The 24135-nt window shown below is 43.3% G+C and overlaps 1 protein-coding gene across 2 annotated transcripts in view; it reads left to right on the forward strand.

The window, feature by feature from the left end:
- The window catches only part of APBA1 (amyloid beta precursor protein binding family A member 1), a 242931-nt gene that overhangs the window by 150662 nt on the left and 68134 nt on the right, over positions 1-24135 (forward strand). For both annotated transcript variants that reach the window (XM_070375790.1, XM_070375791.1), the window contains exon 2: positions 208-1470. In XM_070375790.1, coding sequence (XP_070231891.1) covers positions 277-1470 — 1194 coding nt within the window. In that variant the 5' untranslated portion in view covers positions 208-276. The remainder of the gene's footprint in view (positions 1-207; positions 1471-24135) is intronic.

Raw genomic sequence — 24135 nt, forward strand, 5'->3', positions numbered from 1 at the left:
AAGGAGACATGTAATTACAAATTACGACACGTGCTACGAAGATGATGAACTATGTGCTGTCAGTTTGAGCTTAAATTTGCAATCACTTTTTAATTGACCGCGATTCAGACGAGATCAATAACAGCTGTTTTTATGATTATCTTGGTACTCGGCTTCTCCCTACAGTCTGAACCACGTAATAGCCCCTCCCCCTTCTTGTTTTTCCAGCCGGGTGGAGCAAAATGAGAGCGCAGTGAGCCGGCCCAGCCTCTCTCCCAGCCGTCCCCGACGCCCACCATGAACCACTTGGAGGGGGCAGCGGAGGTGGAGGTGACGGACGAGGCGGCAGGCGGGGAGTTGAACGAGTCGGTGGAGGCCGACCTGGAGCACCCCGAAGTGGAGGAGGAGCAGCAGCAGCAGCAGCACTATGCGGGTCGCCCCCGGCGCCTCCGCGCCGTCGAGGACCCTCGCGCCCAGCCTGGGCAGCAGCAGCAGCAGCAGGAAGAAGATGAGCATGGGGAGTGCCTGGCGCGCTCGGCTAGCACAGAGAGCGGCTTCCACAACCACACGGACACGGCCGAGGGCGACGTGATCGCCGCGGCCCGCGACGGCTACGACGCCGAGCGCACTCAGGACCCCGACGACGAGAGCGCGTACGCTGTGCAGTACCGGCCCGAGGCCGAGGAGTACACGGAGCAGGCAGAGGCTGAGCACGCCGAGGCCACGCACCGCCGCGCGCTGCCCAACCACCTGCACTTCCACTCGCTGGAGCACGAGGAGGCCATGAACGCGGCCTACTCGGGCTATGTCTACACGCACCGGCTTTTCCACCGCGGCGAGGACGAGCCCTACGCCGAGCCCTACGCCGACTACGGGGGCCTCCAGGAGCACGTGTACGAGGAGATTGGGGACGCGCCCGAGCTGGACGCGCGCGACGGTCTGCGGCTGTACGAGCAGGAGCGCGACGAGGCGGCCGCCTACCGCCAGGAGGCTCTGGGCGCGCGGCTGCACCACTATGACGAGCGCTCCGACGGGGAGTCCGACAGCCCGGAGAAGGAGGCCGAGTTCGCGCCCTACCCCCGCATGGACAGCTACGAGCAGGAGGAGGACATCGACCAGATCGTGGCCGAGGTCAAGCAGAGCATGAGTTCGCAAAGCCTCGACAAGGCGGCCGAGGACATGCCCGAGGCCGAGCAGGACCTGGAGCGCGCCCCCACCCCGGGCGGGGGCCGCCCCGACAGCCCCGGGCTGCAAGCGCCGGCGGGGCCGCAGCGGGCCTCCGGCGGCGAGGCGGTGCAGCGGTACAGCAAGGAGAAGAGGGATGCTATCTCCCTGGCCATCAAGGACATCAAGGAGGCCATCGAGGAGGTGAAAACCAGGACCATCCGTTCGCCTTACACCCCCGACGAGCCCAAAGAGCCCATCTGGGTCATGCGCCAGGACATTAGTCCCACCAGGGATTGTGACGACCAGAGGCCGGTGGATGGCGATGTAAGTGTGTGCGGGTTCGGGCTCGCTCAGCTCCACGAGCGGCCAGGAGGGGAGACGGGCCCTGGGTGGCGTCATTTGTCATTAGAAATGACTTGATGACAGAAATGATCTCTGGGCATGCTCAGAAACAGCTTGCGCTTAACAGCCGGTGAGCGAAAACTAGGTGGGAAGGAGTTAATTGTTGAGAGATTGCGATAAATCAGTGGTTCTCAAACTGTCACTGGAGCACGTGTTCAGAACCTGGTTTCTAGGCGCACCTCTTTCCATCCCCTAGTTTCACACTTAGACTTGGGGCAGGGCCTGCGAATTTGTATTTTTTAACGTTAAATAAAAAACAAGTCTGGATTGAGGAAGGAGAGACTTCATTGGAAAGTTACTGTTGTAACAGGAACTCTTGGAGTAGAACTGTGGGATCTGCAAGGGTCTCTAGGGTTAGGCAAAAGGGGATTCTTTCGTAGGTAGGAGTAAGCAAGGCCTGAAGGGACAAGATGTGAAGAAGTGGGATGAAGCATGGCTTGAACGTACTGCCCTTGATAGTGTTTTAATCTGAGAACAGCCTTTTCCTAGGAGGGGCTGCTGAGGAGGGGCGGTAAACTGGCGAAAGTCCAGGTACCTGGAAGAAGGTGAGAAGCTTAATCAAAGGTTGGTTAATAAGCATTCCGTTTTGACTAATCAGCTCAGCTAATCATTTCTCAGGCAAAGAATGGGAATTTGAGGGGTCTGTGTCTGGCCTTGTCATAGGTAAACAAAGGGGCACCTGTGAGTTACTCAAGTCCTATGGGAAAGAGGTTCTTTGCATAAGTCATATTCACAAACGAAATGGGAGGATTGGGGGGTCTTTAACCTTTGCTGTTTTCTGGGATCTCAGGGCTCATGTTAAGTTCAGCGTCGTCACTTATAAGTTCCTAGGTGATACTGATGGCTGCTGGTCCCAGGACCACAATTTGAAAACCACTCTCTTAAATCAACCCCTTATAGGTTTAAGATGAATAGTGGCCTTTTTAGAGGAAATCAAGGAAATTCTTCCAGGCCCTTTCTAGCCAAGGGGTGTTTACAGTTTGTTTGCCTTTTTTTTTTTTTTCCCTTCTCTGTGACTTACAAGAAGGGCTTAATTTTCATTTCTGGTGGTACCAGAGAGGGAGCTTCTCACCTCACAAAGACATGCTTTTGAATGGAAGTATACTTTCTTGTGAAGAGCTACAGAAAGCTGTTGCTGCCTCGTCGGCCTTTCACTTTCCATTTTTGAAATATCCAAGAAATTTGATAACTCGGCAAGCTTGGGTGTCACAGTCTACTCAGAAATAAATCAAGAAGGCTAACCTTTGCCCCCACTACCTGACTCTAAAGATTCTCTTTCTCCTCCAACTCTCACTTTTCCATTCTCTTGAATAATTTTTAAGCACTTTCATTTAAAATGGGAGCTTGGAGTAAAAGAAGGGTCAAGAGGTTAAATTTGGTTTCATTTAATTCTGCATTTTATGATTGCACCTATCTATTTCTGAGTATACCTTTTGGAGTGAGAAACCATTATTGGAAGCTGTTTGTTCATTTCACTTATAGGTAAAAGGCTGTGCAGGTCAGAGATGTCATTTGCCTCCTCTTTTAGTAACAGTCAGCATGGGCTGTTAACTGATTAAATCACAGGCACCTTTAAATCATGGGCTTCCCTGGTGGCTCAGATGGTAAAGAATGTGCCTGCCATGCATGAGACCCAGGTTTGATTCCCAGATCAGGAATATCCCCACTCTGGTGTTCTTGCCTGGAGAATTCCATGGACATAGGAGTCCATGGGGTTGCAAAGAGGCGGACTCGACTGAGCAACTAACACTAAAGTGAAATTTCAACAATGGCTGTTAGCTGATTCAATCACTTTTAAGGCAGGGTTGGAACAGGCTGGAAAAGGATCTGCATCCTCCCCAGCCAGGGGGTGGCGTTGGGTGAGTTCAGCCTCCTCGATATCTCCCCTCTGTAGTCCAGGCTTCACATTCAAACAGTTTAAAATAGGTGTGCTCCTATGCAGGATTCTGAGTGACCTCCAGTCTCTAACAGGTTTCTCCTGGCTTGGAGGGATGGAGTGCAGCTAGCATTTTTGCAAATGTAGTAGAAATGGAGCAGGCTTTTAAAAGTAGGGAGCTGGCAGGAGACCAGGTTCTAAATCCTTTTAGAAACTTGGAAAGCTGTTGGAAAAAAGCCACAGGAGCATTTGGTACAGATGCTGGCCTCTTCCTTCAGCTTTCTCACCTGTACCAGCTCCGTGAAACGACCTGCTTCACCACCTGGTCCCTGCAACCTGATGATGAACCCACCACACAGCCTCCACTAGGGCTGGGGGCTTGCTGTTATCCATTTGAACTAATAAAACAACCCTCTTACAAGTTGTTTCATTCAGAAGGTAGAATTGATTTTAGAATAGTTGGTGATGCTTTAGAATCCCATCTCGTCAGAAATTCAACTTAACACTAATAAATTGGTGAATAGGGCTTTCTGAGTTATTAATAGTTAATACAAAGCAAACCCCAAACCCTGTGCCTTAAAGTAATCCACCAGTTGTCTTTAAACCGTCTGAATTTGTGCGTTGCATTTCATCTGTCATGCCATAGGAAAGCCCTTCATTTGCTACCTCTTTGATGATATTATGGGGGAAAATACAAGTGTATACATTCTGTTAGTTTCCACCTCAGCATCAAAAAATATTTACTGAGTACTCATTTCATGTATACTGTTGTAGAAAATGGAAAAACACTATTAAAAGCACTGTGGTCTGAAGTCTTTCTGGAAGGTACTTGTTAAAAATGGCATTACTACCTTTTCTTTCCAAACCAGAATACCTTAGGTGGGGTCCAGTGACCTGTTCTTTGGGTTTGTTTTCCTTGCTTTGTTTCGTTCTGTAAATTTTCCCTATGATTCTTGAGTATGTTTAAAAAAAAAAAAAAACAACCACTGATGTAAAAGACAAGTATCATGTGTGTAGTTTTTCCATGTAAGCCCCTATGGATTAGAGACCTAGCTAAATCTCATATTAACATGGGTGTGGTTTCCTGGAATGGTCTCTCCCACTCTGGTTATGGTCAACAGGCCTGGGGAAGGGGCGCTGGAATTCTTGTTACAGAAGCAGTGCATTTTCAAAATAGCATCATCAGAAACCATAGTGATGCAAATAGACAGAAATAAAAACCACCTGTACTACTACCTGCCAGAGATACCTGCTGATAGCTAAATTTGTTCTTCACACTACTTTTATTCTCTCGGAACTTTAGCATTTTTCTCTTACTTGGAGGAAACTGACATCTGCTTGCTACTGAATCCTACAAAATGCAAAAATAGAACTGCTCATTAGCAAGGACTTACTGAATACAGACTAGATGCTCAGCAGTGAGTGGAAATTCTGAAAAAAAGTACTTTATAAATGCTTTGCTTCTAGTAAAGTCTCTTTTCCAGGTATATGTTTGAGAACTACCTTCCAGTCCCCTTCTTGAAAATATTGTTAATGAATGACTAGTTCTGAAAGTCCCACAGTCTACCCATCTCTCTCTTTTAAAAAAAAAATTATTTTTAATTACAGTATAATTGCTTTACAATGTTATGTTAGTTTCTGCTTTACAACGAAGTGAATCAGTTATGCTACTGCTGCTAAGTCACTTCAGTCATGTCCGACTCTGTGCCACCCCAGAGATGGCAGCAGCCCACCAGGCTCCCCCATCCCTGGGATTCTCCAGGCAAGAGCACTGGAGTGGGTTGCCATTTCCTTCTCCAATGCATGAAAGTGAAAAGTGAAAGTGAAGTTGCTCAGTCGTGTCCGACTCTTCTCGACCCCATGGACTGCAGCCCACCAGGCTCCTCCATCCATGGGATTTTCCAGGCAAGAGTACTGGAGTGGGGTGCCATTGCCTTCTCCGGAATCAGCTATACGTATAGCTATATCCCTTCCTCTTAAGCCTCCCTCCCACCCCCACCCTCTCCCAACTCTTCTAGGTCATCACAGAGCACCGAGCTGAGCCCTTCTCTCTTTAGGCAGGAGATTCACTCTGAGTAAAGAACAGAGTCGTGGTAGAATCAGAGACATGGATAGGAGCAAGCACACATCATAAATGGGAGCGTTTTGGCTACTTGGAATAGTGTGTTGTGTGGCTTGAATTGGTGTTTATCTCTACTTGCTCTTTAAGCTACGCTAAAGTGACAGTAAAAATAGTAAAAATATGTAAACCCATAAGTGCCAGGAGACAGGAAATGGCAGCAGGTGAGAACAAAATTTTGGAACACCAAAGTGGTGGTTGGCTGTGGTAGACATTTGTGCCCCCAACCCTGTATTGCCGGTTGTTCTCTGCGTTCTAGCCCAGGGAGGACTGTCCTGCCCCTCCTGATCCCCTCAGAGTGAGATGCGGCAGTGGCATGGGCGCACTGCAGCGTGATGCTGCTTCTACGTGGGAGCAGCTCAGAGCACCGTCTTCTGCCGAAGCGTCAGGCAGAAGTGCTGGTGTCACAGGATGATAGAGCCTCTGTCCACCTGGGTGACTGATGAGCAGGGCTCCCTGCTGCCCCCGCAAACATGTAGTGTGAGAGAGGACTCAGTGTTCGTTGCTTTAAACCTTGGGGGTTTGGGGTGGTTCATTGCCACAGCATAGCCTCATAGCCTGGTGGGTTCTCACAATACACTGATAAGGGTCCTGTGTTCCCTACTCTGCCTAGTGTCTCTGAGGATTTGTATTGTAGGCCCCTTAAAAGGCTAAGGAATGAAACACTGGATATCTCAGATGGCAGGAGTATGGCTGAAAAAGAAGAGAGGATTGTTCGGAGTTGTGTCATGGGAGAAATTAGACTCCAAATCTGTTCTCCAGCCCATGCCACCAGATTACCATTCCTCCCTCGCCTCCACAGAAGGTGGGAGGCTTACTGGAAAGAAATTGTGGACCAGAGAAAAGCTGGAACTGGGGACACTAGCCACGGCAGAAAGTGGGTGTTAGGGGTGCCTTATGGAACACAGGGCCACTAATCATTGGGCCTGAGAAGGTCTTGCAGTTCTTAGCGATCAGGCTTAGAATTTACCCTCTCCCACCCACTAGCCAGAGATTAGAATATTCCTCTCTGAGGAAACAAAAAGGCCCAAGAATAGACACCTTCAGTTACTAATGTTTGGGTGCTTTCCTGCAAAACTCTGGGTCCCCACCTGATCACCCCACAGTGCAGTTTACTGCCACTTATGGATCTTCCAGTAGGCTTTTTGGGGACCCTCTTAAATATGAGTGGATATCCAAGGATCGCTGGACATTTAAAGAACATCTCTAACATGAAAGACACACAAAAAGCAAATGGAAAGGAACTTGGAGAAATAAAGGCAGTGCTTAGAGCAGGGAAAAACTATAAAACATTCACTAACACTCTCAAAGAAGATCAGTTCAGTTCAGTCACTCAGTCGTGTCCACCTCTCTGCGACACCATGGACTGCAGCATGCCAGGCCTCCCTGTCCATCACTAACTCCCGGAGTTGACTCAAACTCATGTCCATTGAGTCGGTGATGCCATCCAACCATCTCATCCTCTGTCATCCCCTTCTCCTCCCGCCTTCAGTCTTTCCCAGCATCAGGGTCTTTTCCAATGAGTCAGTTCTTCGCATCAGGTGGCCAAAGTTTTGGATTTTCAGCTTGAACATTCAGGACTGATTTCCTTTAGGATGGACTGGTTGGATCTCCTTGCAGTCCAAGGGACTCTCAAGAGTCTTCTCCAATACCACAGTTCAAAAACATCAATTTTTAAGCGCTCAGCTTTCTTTATAATCCAACTCTCACATCCGTACATGACTATTGGAAAAACCATAGCCTTGACTGGATGGACCTTTGTCAGCAAAGTAATGTCTCTGTTTTTTAATATGCTGTCTAGGTTGGTCATAACTTTTCTTCCAAGGAGTAAGCATCTTTTTATTTCATGGCTGCAGTCACCATCTGCAGTGATTTTGGAGCCCCCAAAATAGTCTGTCACTGTTTCCACTGTTTCCCCATCTATTTGCCATGAAGTGATGGGACCAGATAAGAAGATGGGGAGCCATAAATTAAAATAGGATGCCATTTTAAAAGAGAACATTCCAAACAAAATTTAATTTAAAAAAATGGCAGAAATTTTTAAAATCCTTCAGTGGGATGATTAGAAGACAAAGTAGAAAAAAATCTTCAAAAAAGTAGAATAGTTAAGTCACTAGATGGAAAGAATTAGGAACATAGATAAAATGGAGAAATTATGAAAAGCTATGTCCTCAAGGCAAAGGACATGACAGTTTCCTGATTGGAAAATTCTACTAGGTACCTAGAACAATAAAAGACCTACAGAAATTTCAAAACAGAGGAGGAGGAGGATATCTGCCAGGCTTTCAGAGAGGGAGAAACAGGTTACAAATGATTAGGAATCACAACAATGGTATACGCTTCAAAAGCAACACTGGAAACTGGGAGGCCGACACCCAGTCTCAAGTGTGAAGGTGGAGTAAGACTTTTTCAGTTACGCAGAACCCCAGAACATTTACCTCCCTGGCACCTTTTCTCAGGAAGCTGTTCAAGAATTGCTCCCTCCAAAATGGGAGTGTAAATCAAACTCAAGAAAGAAGATGGGACTGGGAAACAGAATCTCACACAGGAAAGAGACCAGGCATTGCCTGTGATGATAGGGGAGGAGATGGTAGGTGTGTAGAAAGACAAGGTCTTTCCGCAGCAGCCAGGCCAGCTCAGGGTGGACTGGAGTTTGAAGGGCTCCACTTGGGAGGTTTCCAGAAAACACGGAAATGAGAGATTTCCTAATATTTTAAAAATATTTTAAATCTATATTTCACTAGGACTTTTTATCTTTGAAGGATATGCTACTTTAAAATTTTTTTTATTTTATATTGGAGTACAGTTGATTAACAGTGTTGCTTATTTTCAGGTGTATGGCAAAGTGGTTCAGTTATACAAATACATGTATCTATTCTTTCTGAAATTCTTTTCCCGTTTAGGTTATTGCAGAATATTGAACAGAGATCCCTGTGCTATACAGTAGATCCTTGTCAGTCCCAAACTCCCAATTTACTCTTTCCCTGAACCTTCCCCACACCCTACCTACCCTGGTAACCGTAAGTTAGTTCTCTAAGTCTATGATTCTGGTTCTGTTTTGTAAATAAGCTCAAATAACCATTTGTATCATTTTTTTAAGATTCTGCTTATAAGTGATATCAAATGATACTTGTCTTTCTCTGTCTGATTTCACCTAGTGTGACAATCTCCAGGCCCATCCATGTTGCTTCATGGCATTATTTCATTCTTTTTAATGGTTGAGTAATATTCCATTATATGTATGGAATGGTTGAGTAATATTCCATTATATGTATGAAATGGTTGAGTAATATTCCATTATATATGTATACACACACACACACCACATCCACTTTATCCATCCGTCTGTCCATGGACATTTAGGTTGCTTCCATGTCCTGGCTATTGTAAACAGTGCTGCAATGAAAAATGGGGTGCATATCCGTTCAAACCATGGTTCTCTCCAGAGATATGCCTAGGAATGGAATTGCTGAGTCATATGATAGTTCTGTTTTTCGTTTTTTAAAGAATCTCCGTACTGTTCTCCATTAGAGGCTGTGCCAGTTCATACTCACATCTGTAGGAGGGTTCCTTTTTCTCCACACCCTCTCTAGCATTTATTATATATAGATTTTTGATGATGGACATTCTGACCAATCTGAGGTGATATCTCACTGCAGTTTTGATTTGCATTTCTCTAATAATTAGCAATGTTGAGCATCTTTTTATATGCCTCATGGCCATCTGTATGTCTTTGGAGAAATGTGTATTTAGATCTTCTGCTCATTTTTTGATTGGTTGTTTGGCTTTTTGATATTAAGCTTCATGAGCCCTTTGTAAATTTTGGAGATGAATTCCTGGTCAGTTAACATCCTTTGCAAATATTTTCTCCCATTCTGTGGGTTGTCTTTTCATTTTGTTTATGATTTCTTTTGCTGTGCAAAATCTTTTGAGGTTAATTAGGTCTCATTTGTTTATTTTTGTTACTATTTCTATTACTCTAGTAAATGGATCAAATAAGATATTGTTGCAATTTATCTCAGAGTGTTATGCCTATGTTTTCCTCTAAGAGTTTATACTGTCCCATCTTACATTTAGATCTTTAATCCATTTTAAGTTTATTTTTGTGTATGGTGTTAAAGAATGTCTAATTTTTCATGTAGCTGTCTGGTTTTTCCATCACCATTTATTGAAGAGACTGTCGTTTCTCCATTGTGTATTCTTGCCTCCTTTGTCATAGATTGGCCATAGGTGAGTGGGTTATTTCTGCACTTGCTGTCCTGTTCCGTTCATCTATATTTCTGTCACTATGATACTGTTTTTTGATGACTGTAGCTTTGTAGTATAGTCTGATGTCAAGGTACCTGACTCCTCCAGCTTCCATTTTTCTTTCTCAAGATTGCTTTGATTATTCTAGATCTTTTGTGTCTCCATACAAATTTAAAGTTTTTTTGTTCTAGTTCTGGAAGAATGCTGTTGGTAATTTGAAAGGACTTGCATTGAATCTGTAGATTGCCTTGGATGGTATAGTCATTTTGATAATATTGATTCTTCTAATCTAGGAACAGGGTATATCTGTCCATCTATTTGTGTCATCTTCAATTTCTTTCATCAGCGCCTTACAGTTCTCAGAGTACATGTCTTTTGTCTCCTTAGGTAGGTTTTTATTCATAGAAATTTTATTATTATTGTTGCAATGGTAAATAGGATTGTTTGCATAATTTCTCTTTCTGATCTTTCATTGTCATATAGAAATGCAAGAGATTTCCATGAATTAATTTTTTATCTTGCAACTTTACCAAATTCATTGATGAGTTCTAGTAGTTTTCTGGTAGCATCTTTGGATTTTATATGTATAGTATCACATCATCTGCAAATAGTGACAGTTTTACTCCTTTTCCAAATTACATTCCTTTTATTTCTTTTTCTTCTCCACTCTGGTTAAGACTTCCAAAACTATGTTGAATAAAGTGTAAGAGTGGGCATCCATGCCTTGTTCTTGATCTTAGAGGAAATGCTTTTAGCTTTTCACCATTGAGTGTGATATCAGCTGTAGGTTTCTCATATATGGCTTATGTTGAGGTGTTAGTGACTGAACAACATGTTAAGGTGCTTTCTAGAGAGTTTTTATTGTAAGTGGGTGATGAATTTTGTCAAAAGCTTTTTTCTGTGTCTATTGAAATGATCATATGGTTTTTATTTTTCAGTTTGTTAGTGTAGTGTATCACATTGATTGATTTGCAGATATTGAAATATCCTTGCATCCATGGGATAAATCCCACTTGATCATGGTGTATGATCCCTTTAATCATACACCGTGTCTGTTTATGTGTCTCTGTTCATCAGTGATATTGACCTGTAATTTTCTTTTTTTGTGGTATCTTTGTCTGGTTTTGTGGTATCTTTGTCCTGGTTTTATCAGGGTGATAGTGACCTTATAGAATGGGTTTGGAAATGTTCCTTCCTCTGCAGTTTTTTGGAATAGTTTCAGAAGATAGGTGTTACATCTTCTCTAAATGTTTAATAGAATATGCCTGTGAAGCCATCCGGTCCTGGACTTTTGTTTAAGTTTTTTTTTTTTAAATCACAGTTTCAGTTTAGTACTTGTGATTGATGTTCGTATTTTCTATTTCTTCCTGGTTCAGTCTTAGAAGATCGTACCTTTCTAAGAATTTGTCCATTTCTTCTAAGTTGTCTATATTATTGGCACATAGTTGCTTTCAGTAGTTTCTTATGGTCGTTTGCATTTCAGTGTTGTCCATTGTAACTTCTCCCTTTTTCATTTCTGATTTTATTGATTTGCACCCTCTCCCTTTTTTTCTTGGTGAGTCTGGCTAAAAGGTTTATCTATTTCATTTATCTTTTCAAATAATCAATTTTAGTTTCATTGCTTTTTTTTTCTATTGTTTTCTTTGTCTCTATTTTTGCTGTGATCTTTATGATTTCTTTCCTTCTAACTTTGGGTTTTGTTTGTTCTTTCTCTAGTTGCTTTAGGTAATAAGGTTAGTTGTTTATTTGAGAGTTTTCTTGTTTCATGAGGTAATCTTGTATTGCTATAAACTTCCCTCTTAGAACTGCTTTTGCTGTGTGTCCCATAGGTTTTGGATCATCATGCTTTTGTTTTCATTTGTCTCTAGGGATTTTTTTGTTATTTCTTCTTCAATTTCTTCAGTGATCCATTGGTTGTTTAGTAGCATATTATTTAGCCTCCTTGTGTTTGTGCTTGTGTTTTTTACGGTCTTTTTCTTGTAGTTGATTTATTTTGTAGCATTGTAGTGGGAAAACATGATTGATACGATCTCAGTTTCCTTAAATTTACCAGCACTTATTTTATGGTCCAGCTTGTGGTCAGTTGTGGAACATGTTCCATGTGCGCCTGCTGCTTTGGGATGGAATGCTGTATAAATATCAATTAAGTTCATCTGGTCTAATGTATCTTTTAAGGCCTGTGTTTCCTTATTGATTTTCTGTCTGGATGATCTGTCCATTGATGAAAGTGAGGTGTTAAAGTCACCTACTACTATTGTATTACTGTTGGTGTCTCTTTATGGCTGTTAGTGTTTGCCTTACATATTGAGGTGCTGTTGCACTGGGTACATGTATATTTACAATTGTTGTATCTTCTTCTTGGCTTGATCCTTGATCATTATTTGTGTCCTTTGTCTCTCTAAACTTTCTTTAAAGTCTATTTTGTCTGAGTATTGCTCCTCCAGTTTTCTTTTGATTTCCATTTGCATTGACTACCTTTTTCCATATCCTTAGTTTCAGCCTGTATGTTTCCCTAGATTGTGAGTTTTTTTATAGACAACATATGTATGAGTCTTGTTTTTGTATCCACTCAGTCAGTCTGTGTCTTTTGGTTGGAACATTTAAAGTAATTTTCAATATATATGTTCTTTTTTTTCTTTTATGATTATTATTTTATATTCTCAAGGTATAATTGACATAAAACATAATGATGTATATATATTTGTACATATTGTGAAATGATCACCACAATAAGTCCAGACAATATCTGTCATCATACAGAGTTACAGAAATTTTTCTTGGGACGAGAACTTTTACAACCTGTTCCCTCAGCAACTTCCAAATATGCAACACAGTATTATTAATAATTATTAATTAATAATTAGGGCTCAGTGGCAAAGAATCCACCTGTTAATGCAGGAGACACAGGAGACGTGGGTTCAATCTCTGGGTTGGGAAGATTCCCTGGAGAAGGAAATGGCAATCCACACCAGTATTCTTGCCTGGAAAATTCTGTGGACGGAGGAGCCTGGTGGGCTACAGTCCATGGGGTCACAAAAGAGTTGGATACCATTGAGCAACTAACACTTCACTTCACTTCATACCATCAGTATAGAGACATTATGATGTGAAAAAAATGTGCACTTTAAAATCAAAATAGAAAATACACGCCCAGATCACTCATCTTGCCAAAAATACTCATCCTATTCATAGACCTTCAGGGCCTCTTTTAATGTTGTTTTATTCTGTTGTTGCTTCTTTCTCTTATTTCCCTCCCTGGTAGTTTTTTGGCCTGAGGTGACCCAGCCCACAGGTCTAAGGGCTTTATGGTGGGGTTATTGGCGACCTCCAAGAGAGTTTATGCCAAGGGGGGCCTTTCCAGAGTGCTGCAGCCAGTGCCCCCGTCCCTTGGTAAGCCGCTGCCAACCCACACCTCCAGAGGAGACTCTTGAACACCAGCAGGTGGTTTTGGCTCAGTCTCCTGTGGGGTCACTGCTCCTTTCCTCAGGTGCACCCAAGGTTCTGTTTGTGCCCTCCAGGACTGGAGGCTGTGTTTCCCCCAGTCCTGTGGAAGTCTTGTAATCAAATCCCACTGGCCTTCAAGGTCAGATTCCTGGGATTCCCAGTCTGTCTGTCAGATCCCCAGGCTGGGAGGCCTGACGTGGGTTTAGAACCTTCGCAACAGCAGGAAAGCTTCTTTGGTATTATTGTTACCCAGTTTATGGGTCACCCACTGGGTGAGTATGGAATTTTATTTTATCATGATTGTGCCCCTCCTATTGTCTTGCTATGGCTTCTTCTTTGTCTTTGGAAATGGGGTATCTTCTTTGGATAGGTTCCAGCATCCTCCTGTTGACGATTGTTCAATAGCTTATTGTGATTTTGGTGCTCTCACAGCAGGAGATGACCACACAGATTCTACTCTGCCATCTTGAACTGGAAGCTTGGTATCTATGTTCTTACTGCCATTTTGTTGATTGTTTTCGATTTACTTGTGTAGGTCTTTTTTTTCTGTTGTGATTTGATTACTAACTTTAGTGTTGTATTAGGGTTCCTTTAACTTTTGTGTGTGTGTGTATCCGTTGTAGATATTTGGCTTGCAATTACCATGAGGTTCAGTCATGTCCCACTCTTTGGGACCCCATGGACTGTAGCCTACCAGTCTCCTCTGTCCTGGGAATTCTCCTGGCAAGAATATACTGGAGTGGGTTGCCATCCCCTTCTCCAGGGGATTTTCCCAATCCAGGGATCAAACCTGACTCTCCTGCATTGCAGGCAGATTCTTTACCATCGGAGCCACCCTTTTAATATAGAAGTCTATACATAAATAAGATTGTTTTAAGTTGTAGGAGTTTTAATTTCAAATGCATTTCCGATATCCTGCATTTGTACCCTCCCTCCTCTTCTCACAATTGCTAGTTTTGATATTGTGATAGTCAGTCGCTCAGTCATGTCCAACTCTTTGTGACCCCATGGACTGCAGCAACCAGGCTTCTCTGTCCTTTATTATCTCCCAGAGACTGCTCAAACTCATGTCCATTGAGTTGATGATACCATTCAGCCATCTCATCCTCGGTCTCACCCTTATCCCCGTGCCCTCAATCTTTCCCAGAATCACGGTCTTTTCCACTGAGTTGGCTCTTCGCCTGAGGTAGCCAAAGTATTGAGCTTCAGCATCAGTCCTTGCAATGAATATTCAGGACTGATTTCCTTTAAGATTGACTGGTTTGATGTCCTTGCTGCCCGAGGTACTCTCAAGAGTCTTCTCCAGCACCACAATTTGAAAGCATCAGTTCTTCAGTGCTCAGCCTTCTTTAAATTCCAACTTTCCATCCGTACATGACTACTGGAAAAACCATAGCTTTGCCTATATGGACCTTTGTCTGGAAAGTGATGTCTGTATGTTTTAATATGCTCTCTAGGTCTTTCATAGCTTTTCTTCCAAGGAGCAAGCGCCTTTTAATTTCATGGCTGCAGTCACCATCTGCAGTGATTTTGGAGCCCAAGAAAATAAAGTCTGTCATTGTTTCCATTTTTTTTCCACATCATTTGCCATGAAGTGATGAAACCAGATGCATGGTCTTAGTTTTTGAATGTTGAGTTTTAAGCCAACTTCTTCAGTGTCCTCTTTCACCTTCATCAAGAGGGTCCTCTTTCACCTTTTCACCTTTATCTTTAGTTCCTCTTTTCTTTCTGCCATTAGGATGGTTTCATCTGTGTATTGGAGGTTATCACTATTTCTCCCAGCAATCTTGATTCCAGCTTATGATTCATCCAGCCTGGCATTTCACTGCATAGAAGTTAAATAAGCAGGATGGCAATATACAGCCTTGACATTCTCCTTTCCCAATTTTGAACCAGTCCATTGTTCCATGTCCAGTTCTAACTGTTGCTTCTTGACCTGCATACAGGTTTCTCAGGAGGCAGATGAGGTGGTCTAGTATTCCCATCTCTTTTAAGAATTTTCCACAGTTTGTTGTGATCCACAGAGTCAAAGGCTTTAGGAATGAAGCAGTAGAAGATATTTTCCTGGAATTCTCTTGCTTTTTCTGTGATCCAGTGAATGTTGGCAGTTTGATCTCTGGTTCCTCTGCCTTTTCTAAATCCAGCTTGAACATTTCAGAAATTCTCAGTTCACATACTGTTGAAGCCTGACTTGAAGGATTTTGAGCATTACCTTGCTAGCATGTGAAATGAGCACAATTGTGCAGTAGTTTGAACATTCTTTGGCATTGCCTTTCTTTGGGATTAGAATGAAAACACTTTTTCCAGTCCTGTGGCCACTGCTGAGTTTTCCAAATTTCCTGGCGTATTGAGTGCAGGACTTTAACAGCATCATCTTTTAGGATGTGAAATAGCTCAGCTGGAACTCCGTCACCTCCACTAGCTTTGCTGTGGTAATGCTTCCTAAGGCCCACTTGACTTTACACCCTAGGATGTCTGGCTCTAGGTGGGTGACAGCACCATGGTGGTTGTCAGGGTATTTATATGTAGGTTATTTCCTACCTTTACTATATGTTTGCCTTTACCAGTGAGCTTTTCCATTCATAATATTCTTGTTTCTAGTTGTGATCTTTTCTGCTTAGAGAAGTTTCTTTAGCATTTGTTGCAAAGCTGATGTGTTAGTGCTGCAATGTCTTAGTTTTGCTTGTCTGTAAAACCTTGATTTCTCTGTCAAGACTGAGTCAGAGCTTCTGCTGATACATCAGCTGATGACATTATGGGGGTTCCCTTGTATGTTATTTGTTCCTTTTGTCTTGTTACTCTTACATTTTTCCTTTGATTTTTGTCATTTTGATTACTGTGTGTCTTGGTGTGTTCCTCCTTGAATTTATCCTGCCTGGGACTCTGTGCTTCCTCTACTCAGGTGACTGTTTCCTTTCCCATGGGAAAATTCTCAGCTATTATCTCTTGAAATATTTTCTTAAGCCTTTCCTCTCTCTGTTCTCCTCTGGGACCCCTGCAATGTGAATGTTCTTGCATTTAATGTTCTCCCAGAGCTCTCTAAGACTGTCCTCATTTCTTTATCCTGTTACATGATTTTCACCATTCTGCCTTCAAGCTTACTTATCCATTCTTTTGCCTCCGTTATTCTGCTATTGATTCCCTCTGTTTTTACTTTCAGTTGCTGTATTGTTCACCACTGTTCTTTAGTTCTTCCAGGTCTTTGTTAAACATCGCATGTAACTTCTCAGTGTGCGCCTCCATTCTTTTTCTGAGATTTTGAATTGTCTTTACTGTCATGTCTCTGATTTATCTTTCAGGTAGATTGCCTGTTTCCATTTCATTTAGTTGTTCTTCTAGGACTTTATTTTGTTCTTTCATCCTGAAGATATTCCTCTGCTCTCTCACTTCATTTGACTTTCTGTGATTACGGTTTTCATTCTGCAGGCTCTAGGGTTGTAGTTCTTATTTCCGCTGTCTGCCCCCTGGTGGATGAGGCTGTCTAAGACACTTGTGCAGGCTTGCTGGTGGGAGGGACTGGTTCCTGCCCTCTGGCGGTTGGAACTGGGTTTGTCCCTCTGGTGGGCAAGGCTCTGTCAAAGAGTGTGTTTAGTGGGCAGCTATGCTGTCGTCTATGGGATCACACAGAGTCGGACACGACTGAAGCGACTTAGCAGCAGCAGCAGCAGCAGCAGCAGCATGTGCTCAGGATGGCTTTTAGCAGCTTGTCTGCTGTGGGAAGAGCTGTATTGCCAGCCTGTTGGTTGTTTAGCCTGAGGTATCCCAGCACTGGAGCTACAGGCAGTTGGGTGGAGCCAGGTGTTGGTGAGAAAATAGCGACTTTCAGGAGAGCTCCTGCTAGTGAATATTCCACAAAACTGCTGCCACCAGTGTCTTTGTCTGCAGTGAGCTGCAGCCACCCCCTGCCTGTGCAGGAGACCCTCCAGTACTAGCAGGTAGGTCTGGCCCAGTGTCTTATGAGGTCACTGCTTTTTTTCCCTAGTTCCTGGTGTGCACAAGACCTTGTGTGCCTTCCAAGAGTGGAGTTTGTTTCCCTGAGTCCCTTGAAATTCCTGCGATCAAGCTAGATTCTCTGGGGGCTCCTCCTCCCATTGCCGGACTCCCAGGCTGGGAAGCCTATTGTGGGGTTCAGAACTTTCATTCCTGTGGGAGAGCTTTTGTGGTACAATTATTTTCCAGTTTGTGGGTCGTCCACTCATCGGATATGGGATTTGATTTTATCATAACTGTGCCTCTCCTACCATCTCACTGTGGCATCCGCCTTTAGAAGTGTGGGGTATCTTTTATTGGTACCTTTGAGCATTTTCTGTTGATGGTTTTTCAGCAGTTAGTTGTGATTTTGATGTTTTCCTAAGAAGAGATGAGCTCATGTCCTTTTACTCCCCCATCTTCTCTCTGTCCTGGGTTTCCTAATACATTTGTACTGAGAGGAATCTTAGATTGCCTTTGAGTTTGGCATAAGTTATTGTTCAGAACATAGACAACTAAGCAAATGGAAAAACAATTCAGCTACTTACCTCACTAAAAGCATTCGTTATGCAAGAAATGCAATAATACATTGTGTGTGTCTCAGAGAAGAGCATGTGCATAGTCTTCAGAATGCAAACACCCAATATTGATTAACCAAAAACAGTATCATTGAGTAGATGAGGGAAGGTATAGTATAAAGGAGATAACTCCTAGTCTTTTATAGTAGAAGCCAAGAAATAATATCTGCAATTGAAAAATGAAGGTGAAAGTGTTATTCATTCAGTTGTGTCTGACTCTTTGTGACCCCTTGGACTGTAGCCCACCAGGCTCCTCTGTCCATGGAATTCTCCAGGCAAGAATACAGGAGTGGGTTGCCATTCTCTTCTGCGGGGGATCTTCCTGACTCAGGGATCAAACCCAGGCCTCCTGCATTGCAGACAGATTCTTTACCAGGAGAGCCCTGGGAAATAATGTAAGCAGTTGAAAATCAAGGTGAGGCAGTGTAAACACAATCTTTACGCCTGTGGAAGCAAATACAGGGAGAAATGCTGAAAGGAAACCATGGAGCGTGGAGGAATACGGAAAAGGACTTCGGTTTTTGCTGTAAACCTTATAGTACCATTTGACTTTCAAAACTATGTTTCTCTATTTCTTTGCTTTATGTTTTAAAAATAAGAGCTGGAATCATTATGCAGAGATCAGTCACTGTATAAAGGGGTTATTTCCACATTACTGTCCACTTTCTTAAAAAAAAAATAAAGGCCAACATTTCTGTATATTATGTGCACAATTTGTAGAAAATGACTGCTGTATTACCTCTGTTGTATGATGAGCTAAGTGTTCTGAGTTTTTCATTTTAATTTCCTGCTGTGTTTGTGTATGCACTGAGCACACACGCTTACATTTTGCTTATATTACACGCATAAGAGTAAAGAGGTAAAAAGTAGGTCAAGGAGTGGGCTGTACTACTTCAGGTGAAGAACCCTAATTGGGAAGTGGATTTGCATCTTGACAGTAAAAACCCTGATGAGTTCAGGATCTGTGGGTTTGATAATGGGCTTAGAGTGTGGAAACTGCTGAACACATGTGGGAAGGATGGCAGCCAGAATATGAATAGCTGCAGTGAGAATGATGTTTGCTGAGGTCAAAGTGGATGCATTGATTTCTCCTCAGGTTTATATACTTACTTAGGTTAATGGTCCATACTTTTAAAATGAAATGTTTTCAATGTGCCTACCTTTACCAGAGTACATATAACGGCCCATTCTGCAACTTAGGGTCAGCAATAAATTGCCATATCCCTGCCAATGGCAAGTAATGCTCTTAAATAACAGAACTTCGTTGTCAGTAACAACAACAACAAAAATACACTTTTCTATGAACTGTGAGGACCTGATGCGACCAGCGTAATGTTTTTAAACATGTCATGATCTTGCTGTTACAACTTGGAAATGAAAAGATTTGATCTGGAAGTCCCTATCAAAGAGCAAATATATAGTTTATTTCAATCATGAAAAAGCAAAAGGAGCTAGAAGAATGTGTGCTTTTGCATTCTCCTCCTGGATCTGAAGTTTTGCTGATTAATTTATCTCACCTTTTGAGTGTTACCTGTCAGTTCAGCTCCAGGCGTGCCCTGTCCACAGGACCAAGCAGTTGTCTCCCCACTGTCATCATATCAGCATTGTATTGGAATGATCGGAGCAAACTGGTCTGATGATCTGCACAGCAGAAGGCAAGGTCTCTAGCTACCCTGTGCTCAGTGGAATGAAGATAAGTGATGGGAAAGATTGATTTTCTTAACCCCAGGCTCCAGTTTTTTCTCTTGACCTGATCCCACTCCCAAGAGGAATCTTTCTCAACTTTGTAATGAATTGTCTCACTAGTCAGTGTATCTGTGAAACTACTGTGCGGGGAAATACGGGGAAAGCAACAGGGAAGGAAATTGATGATTTCACCTGAGAGCATTTTGTTATCACTTTCCAGATAGAATCATAGCACTTGGGACCACAATTTGGGTGTCTTGACATGCTTGCTTAATAAGTTGGGACTCCAGAAACTTCCCAGGAGTCTTTAGAAAAATTGTGTCAGCTCTCCCACCTGGGCACCCTTGGTATTTTCTGTAAGTGGACTGGGGCTGTATAGAGAAGGTACAGGGAGAGGAGCAGATAGATCATAGATAATTGAATTCCATATGTAACCCAATTAAATCCTGGACCCATGTCGTCCTGGGGAATTATGAAATGCACTTTATCTATAAACGTGATCATCTTTTAAATGGGAAGTGATCCCATTACAGGTGTAACTGACGTGTTCTTAATACAGAGATGTAGCTTGTCAGTTCACTTTCTTTGAAACACGGATTTTCACTGACCACTTTGTCGAGAGCAGCTGTAGAGAGGATGTTATTTTATTTTGACAAAAGCCACCTTGCTCTCCCAGAGTCCCACTGGTCTTTGACATATTTTACAGCTTTAGAAGACAAATCATCCCGAATGTCTATGCCCTTTATCTTGGGCAAAGACAGACATTCCTCTAGGAAGTAATTTCCTGATGTAAATTTCAGGTGTGATTAAGCAGACCCCACTGGACAGAGATGACATGGCTCCTTTGGTTTGTATCCCCACCCTACCCTGCATTGGCTTACTCATTGGACTAGTAATTACAAATCCTAAATCTGCTCTTGTTTACACAGACTTACGTCTGTACTCCACTTCTTAAACTGGCTCTCACCTCTGTCCAGATTGCATTCCTATTTAGTGCAGGCAGGGCCCTACTCTTTGAATAGATAGCTTCCAGGATTCTTGATTAGAATCTCTGGAGATTTGGTCTTACCATCAGTATTTCTAAGGCCCAATCAAAATTTGTTTTTCTTATTAAGTTGCTGAGTCGTGTTTGACTCTTTTGTGACCCCATGAACCCACACGGCTCCTCTGTCCATGGGATTTCCCAGGCAAGAATACTGGAGTGGGTTGCCATTTCCTTATCCAGGAATCAAACTTGTGTGTCTCCTGCCTGGCAGGCGAATTCTTTACCTCTGAACCACCTGGGAAGCCCCAAAACTGGTAACCACCAGCTTAAACTGTAAACTGCAGTTTAACACTCGATTCTTTGCTGTCTTACTTTCTACTTGTCTCACATGCATTAGCCACTGTCAGTCTATTGAAGGTGTAGTGTTTCCTCCTCCTCTTGTCAGAGATCAGATCAGTCGCTCAGTCGTGTCCGACTCTTCGCGACCCCATGAATTGCAGCACGCCAGGCCTCCCTGTCCATCACCAACTCCCGGAGTTCACTGAGACTCACGTCCATTGAGTCAGTGATGCCATCCAGCCATCTCATCCTCTGTCGTCCCCTTCTCCTCCTGCCCCCAATCCCTCCCAGCATCAGAGTCTTTTCCAGTGAGTCAACTCTTCGCATGAGGTGGCCAAAGTACTGGAGTTCAGCTTTAGCATCATTCCTTCCAAAGAAATCCCAGGGCTGATCTCCTTCAGAATGGACTGGTTGGATCTCCTTGCAGTCCAAGGGACTCTCAAGAGTCTTCAACACCACAGTTCAAAAGCATCAATTCTTCGGCGCTCAGCCTTCTTCACAGTCCAACTCAAATTGCACAATGTTGATGATGCTCAGTAAGCACTCATTATATGTAAATCTTAGCCCTGTCATTGACCTGCTGTAGCTCAACTGAGTTGGTCACCTGCTTTCTTCCTCGACTTCAGTTTCTTCATCAGTAAAATAAGTTATCAGATTTTTTCCCCAGAATTACAGAGCAAAATGGTTTTGCAAATCCTAAGTCATCCATGGAAATGTGAAATCAGAATTACAACTTTGGAGTATTTTGTTGCCTTGAAAGTGAAAGTCACTCAGCCATGTCCGACTCTTTGCGACCCCATGGACTATACAGTCCATGGAATTCTTCAGGCCAGAATACTGGAGTGGGTAGCCTTTCCCTTCTCCAGGGGATCTTCCCAGCCCAGGGATTGAACCCACATCTCCCACATTGCAGGCAGATTCTTTACCAGCTGAGTCACAGTGGAAGGCCTTAGTAGGTCGAAATTCATTTAACATTTAGGACTGGTCAGTGGCAGACTGTGAATTAGAGAAGTTGGCCATTAGCACACTTTCTCCACTTTCTCTGTTTTCTGCAAGCACTCACATGGTGTTGCCCATCTGCTCAGGCACTCTGAATGCCTCAGGGTCTCCACTTCCACCTTAAGCAGCACTGTATTGTCATATTGTAAGCTCTTCTCCTCGCCAACCCCCAGTCTGATTGATTAAGTCAAACAAAACTGCTAATTAGTGATAATGGCACTTTGCATCACTCCCTTCAGCTAACATTTAGCTTTTATTGATGTCCCCAATTCCAGAGACCAATTGGTGAAAATCTTTTGAGGCAGGAAACGATTTTGGCACTAACATTTCTTAGTCAGAAACCAGCCACTCTCCTGCTGAGAGGGAGGTATTGCCAAAATCCTGGGAAGTGAGGGCTAGATGTTAACACCTGCCCCGATCATGTGTACTTTTGTGCCTAAAGTTTTTTTTTTTTTTTTTTTTTTTTTTTTGAGAAAGATGATGTGATGAGGGTGGAGAAGCATCCTGGCTTCATCTCGGCCTTGGTTTCCTTGGTGTCACCTGCTCCCTGTCCTCTCTCCTTTCCCTCTGCCCTGAATTTCAGCATCAACCTACATGGACTTGATTGTTGTTCTTGTTGCTAGGAAACTGTTGACCAAGGTCAAGTGTACATGCTAATTCTTTAAGGCTTGTTAGCAACATCTTATCCTGTTGTGATTGTGTTGTCAAGTGTACGTGAGTGAGTGAAAAGAACTGTTTTTGCTGCTGAAGGATTGTTTTCATGAAGGATTCCTGTAAAAGTATCTTTCTCTGAGAGGTCCTTTTTGCCAGTTCACATCTCCTCAGGGAGCTCTGGCCAGCCATAGATTTTCCAGGATCTGAATAGCAAAGGATGGAGCTGAAATGGGATCTGTAGTCAGGTAGGCAGACTTCAGAATGAATCATGTGTTCTGTTGAGGCCTGATTTCCCTAAGTGGATAAATTCTGAGCTGGAATGTGATGTATTCTTAGCAGGTAGGAGTCAGGAAGGAGAGTTTTCCTAAGACAGTCAGCTCGCTTTTTGTGTCATTTTTGGCTTGAAAAGAACTAGACCCTAAACATCCTTAACTCAGAGTGTTCTCCGGGCCTGCTGCAGAAGAATATGCATCCCAGTATAGGTTCTAAAACCAACTTCGTTCTGCAATATGGTTCATACTGTTTAGCAAAGGGGGGCTGGCAGACCCTCTAGGTTAACATCCCAGAAGCCTATCCAGAACCACAACTTTAGAACCAAAGGATCTGCTGTCAGGACAGCAAAAATGGGCCGCAGTGTACTTTGCCAAATAGACCTCAGAAACCAATAAGAAACCTCTTCTTAGGTGAATGATAGCAAAGGAATAAATGTGCTCTCAACCATCTGCCATGCAAACTGCCATGAAGTGATTGGGTTGAGCTGTTACTTCCCTTGCTAACACTTTTGGGTTAAATAGAGCACAAGCTACATATAAGACACTGTGAGTAAGAAATAGAGCCAGGCCACAAAGCCACACTATTCTTTGCTTTGTCAGTGAACCAGAGAGAGTGGTGACTACTGTATCTCATCAGAAATTGAAGGTCTCTCTCAACTTATCATCTGCACATTTAACAAATATTTTCAAGTTCCTCCTATATCTCAAACAGTGTACAAGACGCCAGGGATATAGCAGGCATGGAGATGCAGGTGCTGTCTAAAACACAGAACCTGCCTGTGCAGAGTTTATGATCTGTTCCAGGCTAGTTCTTTGTTGAGCCCTCAGTCCGACCTCCAGGCCTCCCCACTTTCCTCTGAAGCCACCTTTAATGTCTTAGCTACTTACAGCTGTGTAACAAATTGCTACAGAACTTAGTGGCATGAACCATGCCATGGTGATTATCTCATAGTTTCTGTGGTCAAGATTCTGGCATTACTTCGCTGGTCCTCTGCTTTGGGGCCTCTCTCAGACTGCAGTCAAGGGGTCAGTGGTCTGTAGTTATCTTAAGGCTCACCCGGGAAAGCCCTGCTTCCAGTAAGCTTGTTGGCAGGATACAGCTCCTCACAGGCCTTTGGAGTGAGGGCCTTGGTTCCTAGCTGAGTGTTGCCCACAGGCCTCTTCGTTCTGTGCCACATGGGTACTCTCCTCCTTGGCTGCTTGTGTTAATAAAGTATGCCAGCTGAGTCTGTTAGCAAGCTGGGCTATAAAAGACTGTGACTTCTAATTACAGAATGACAGCCTATCACCTTTGCTGTATTTAGAGTAAATCACTAGCCCACTCTTCTTCCCCAGGAAGAGAATTACACAAGGGTCTGTATACCAAGAGTTGGGGATCACAGGGCCCATTCGAGAAGTCCATCTACTCCATTTGATGT

The sequence above is a fragment of the Bos mutus genome, chromosome 8 (assembly GCF_027580195.1).
Source record: "Bos mutus isolate GX-2022 chromosome 8, NWIPB_WYAK_1.1, whole genome shotgun sequence".
Lineage (NCBI taxonomy): Eukaryota > Metazoa > Chordata > Mammalia > Artiodactyla > Bovidae > Bos > Bos mutus.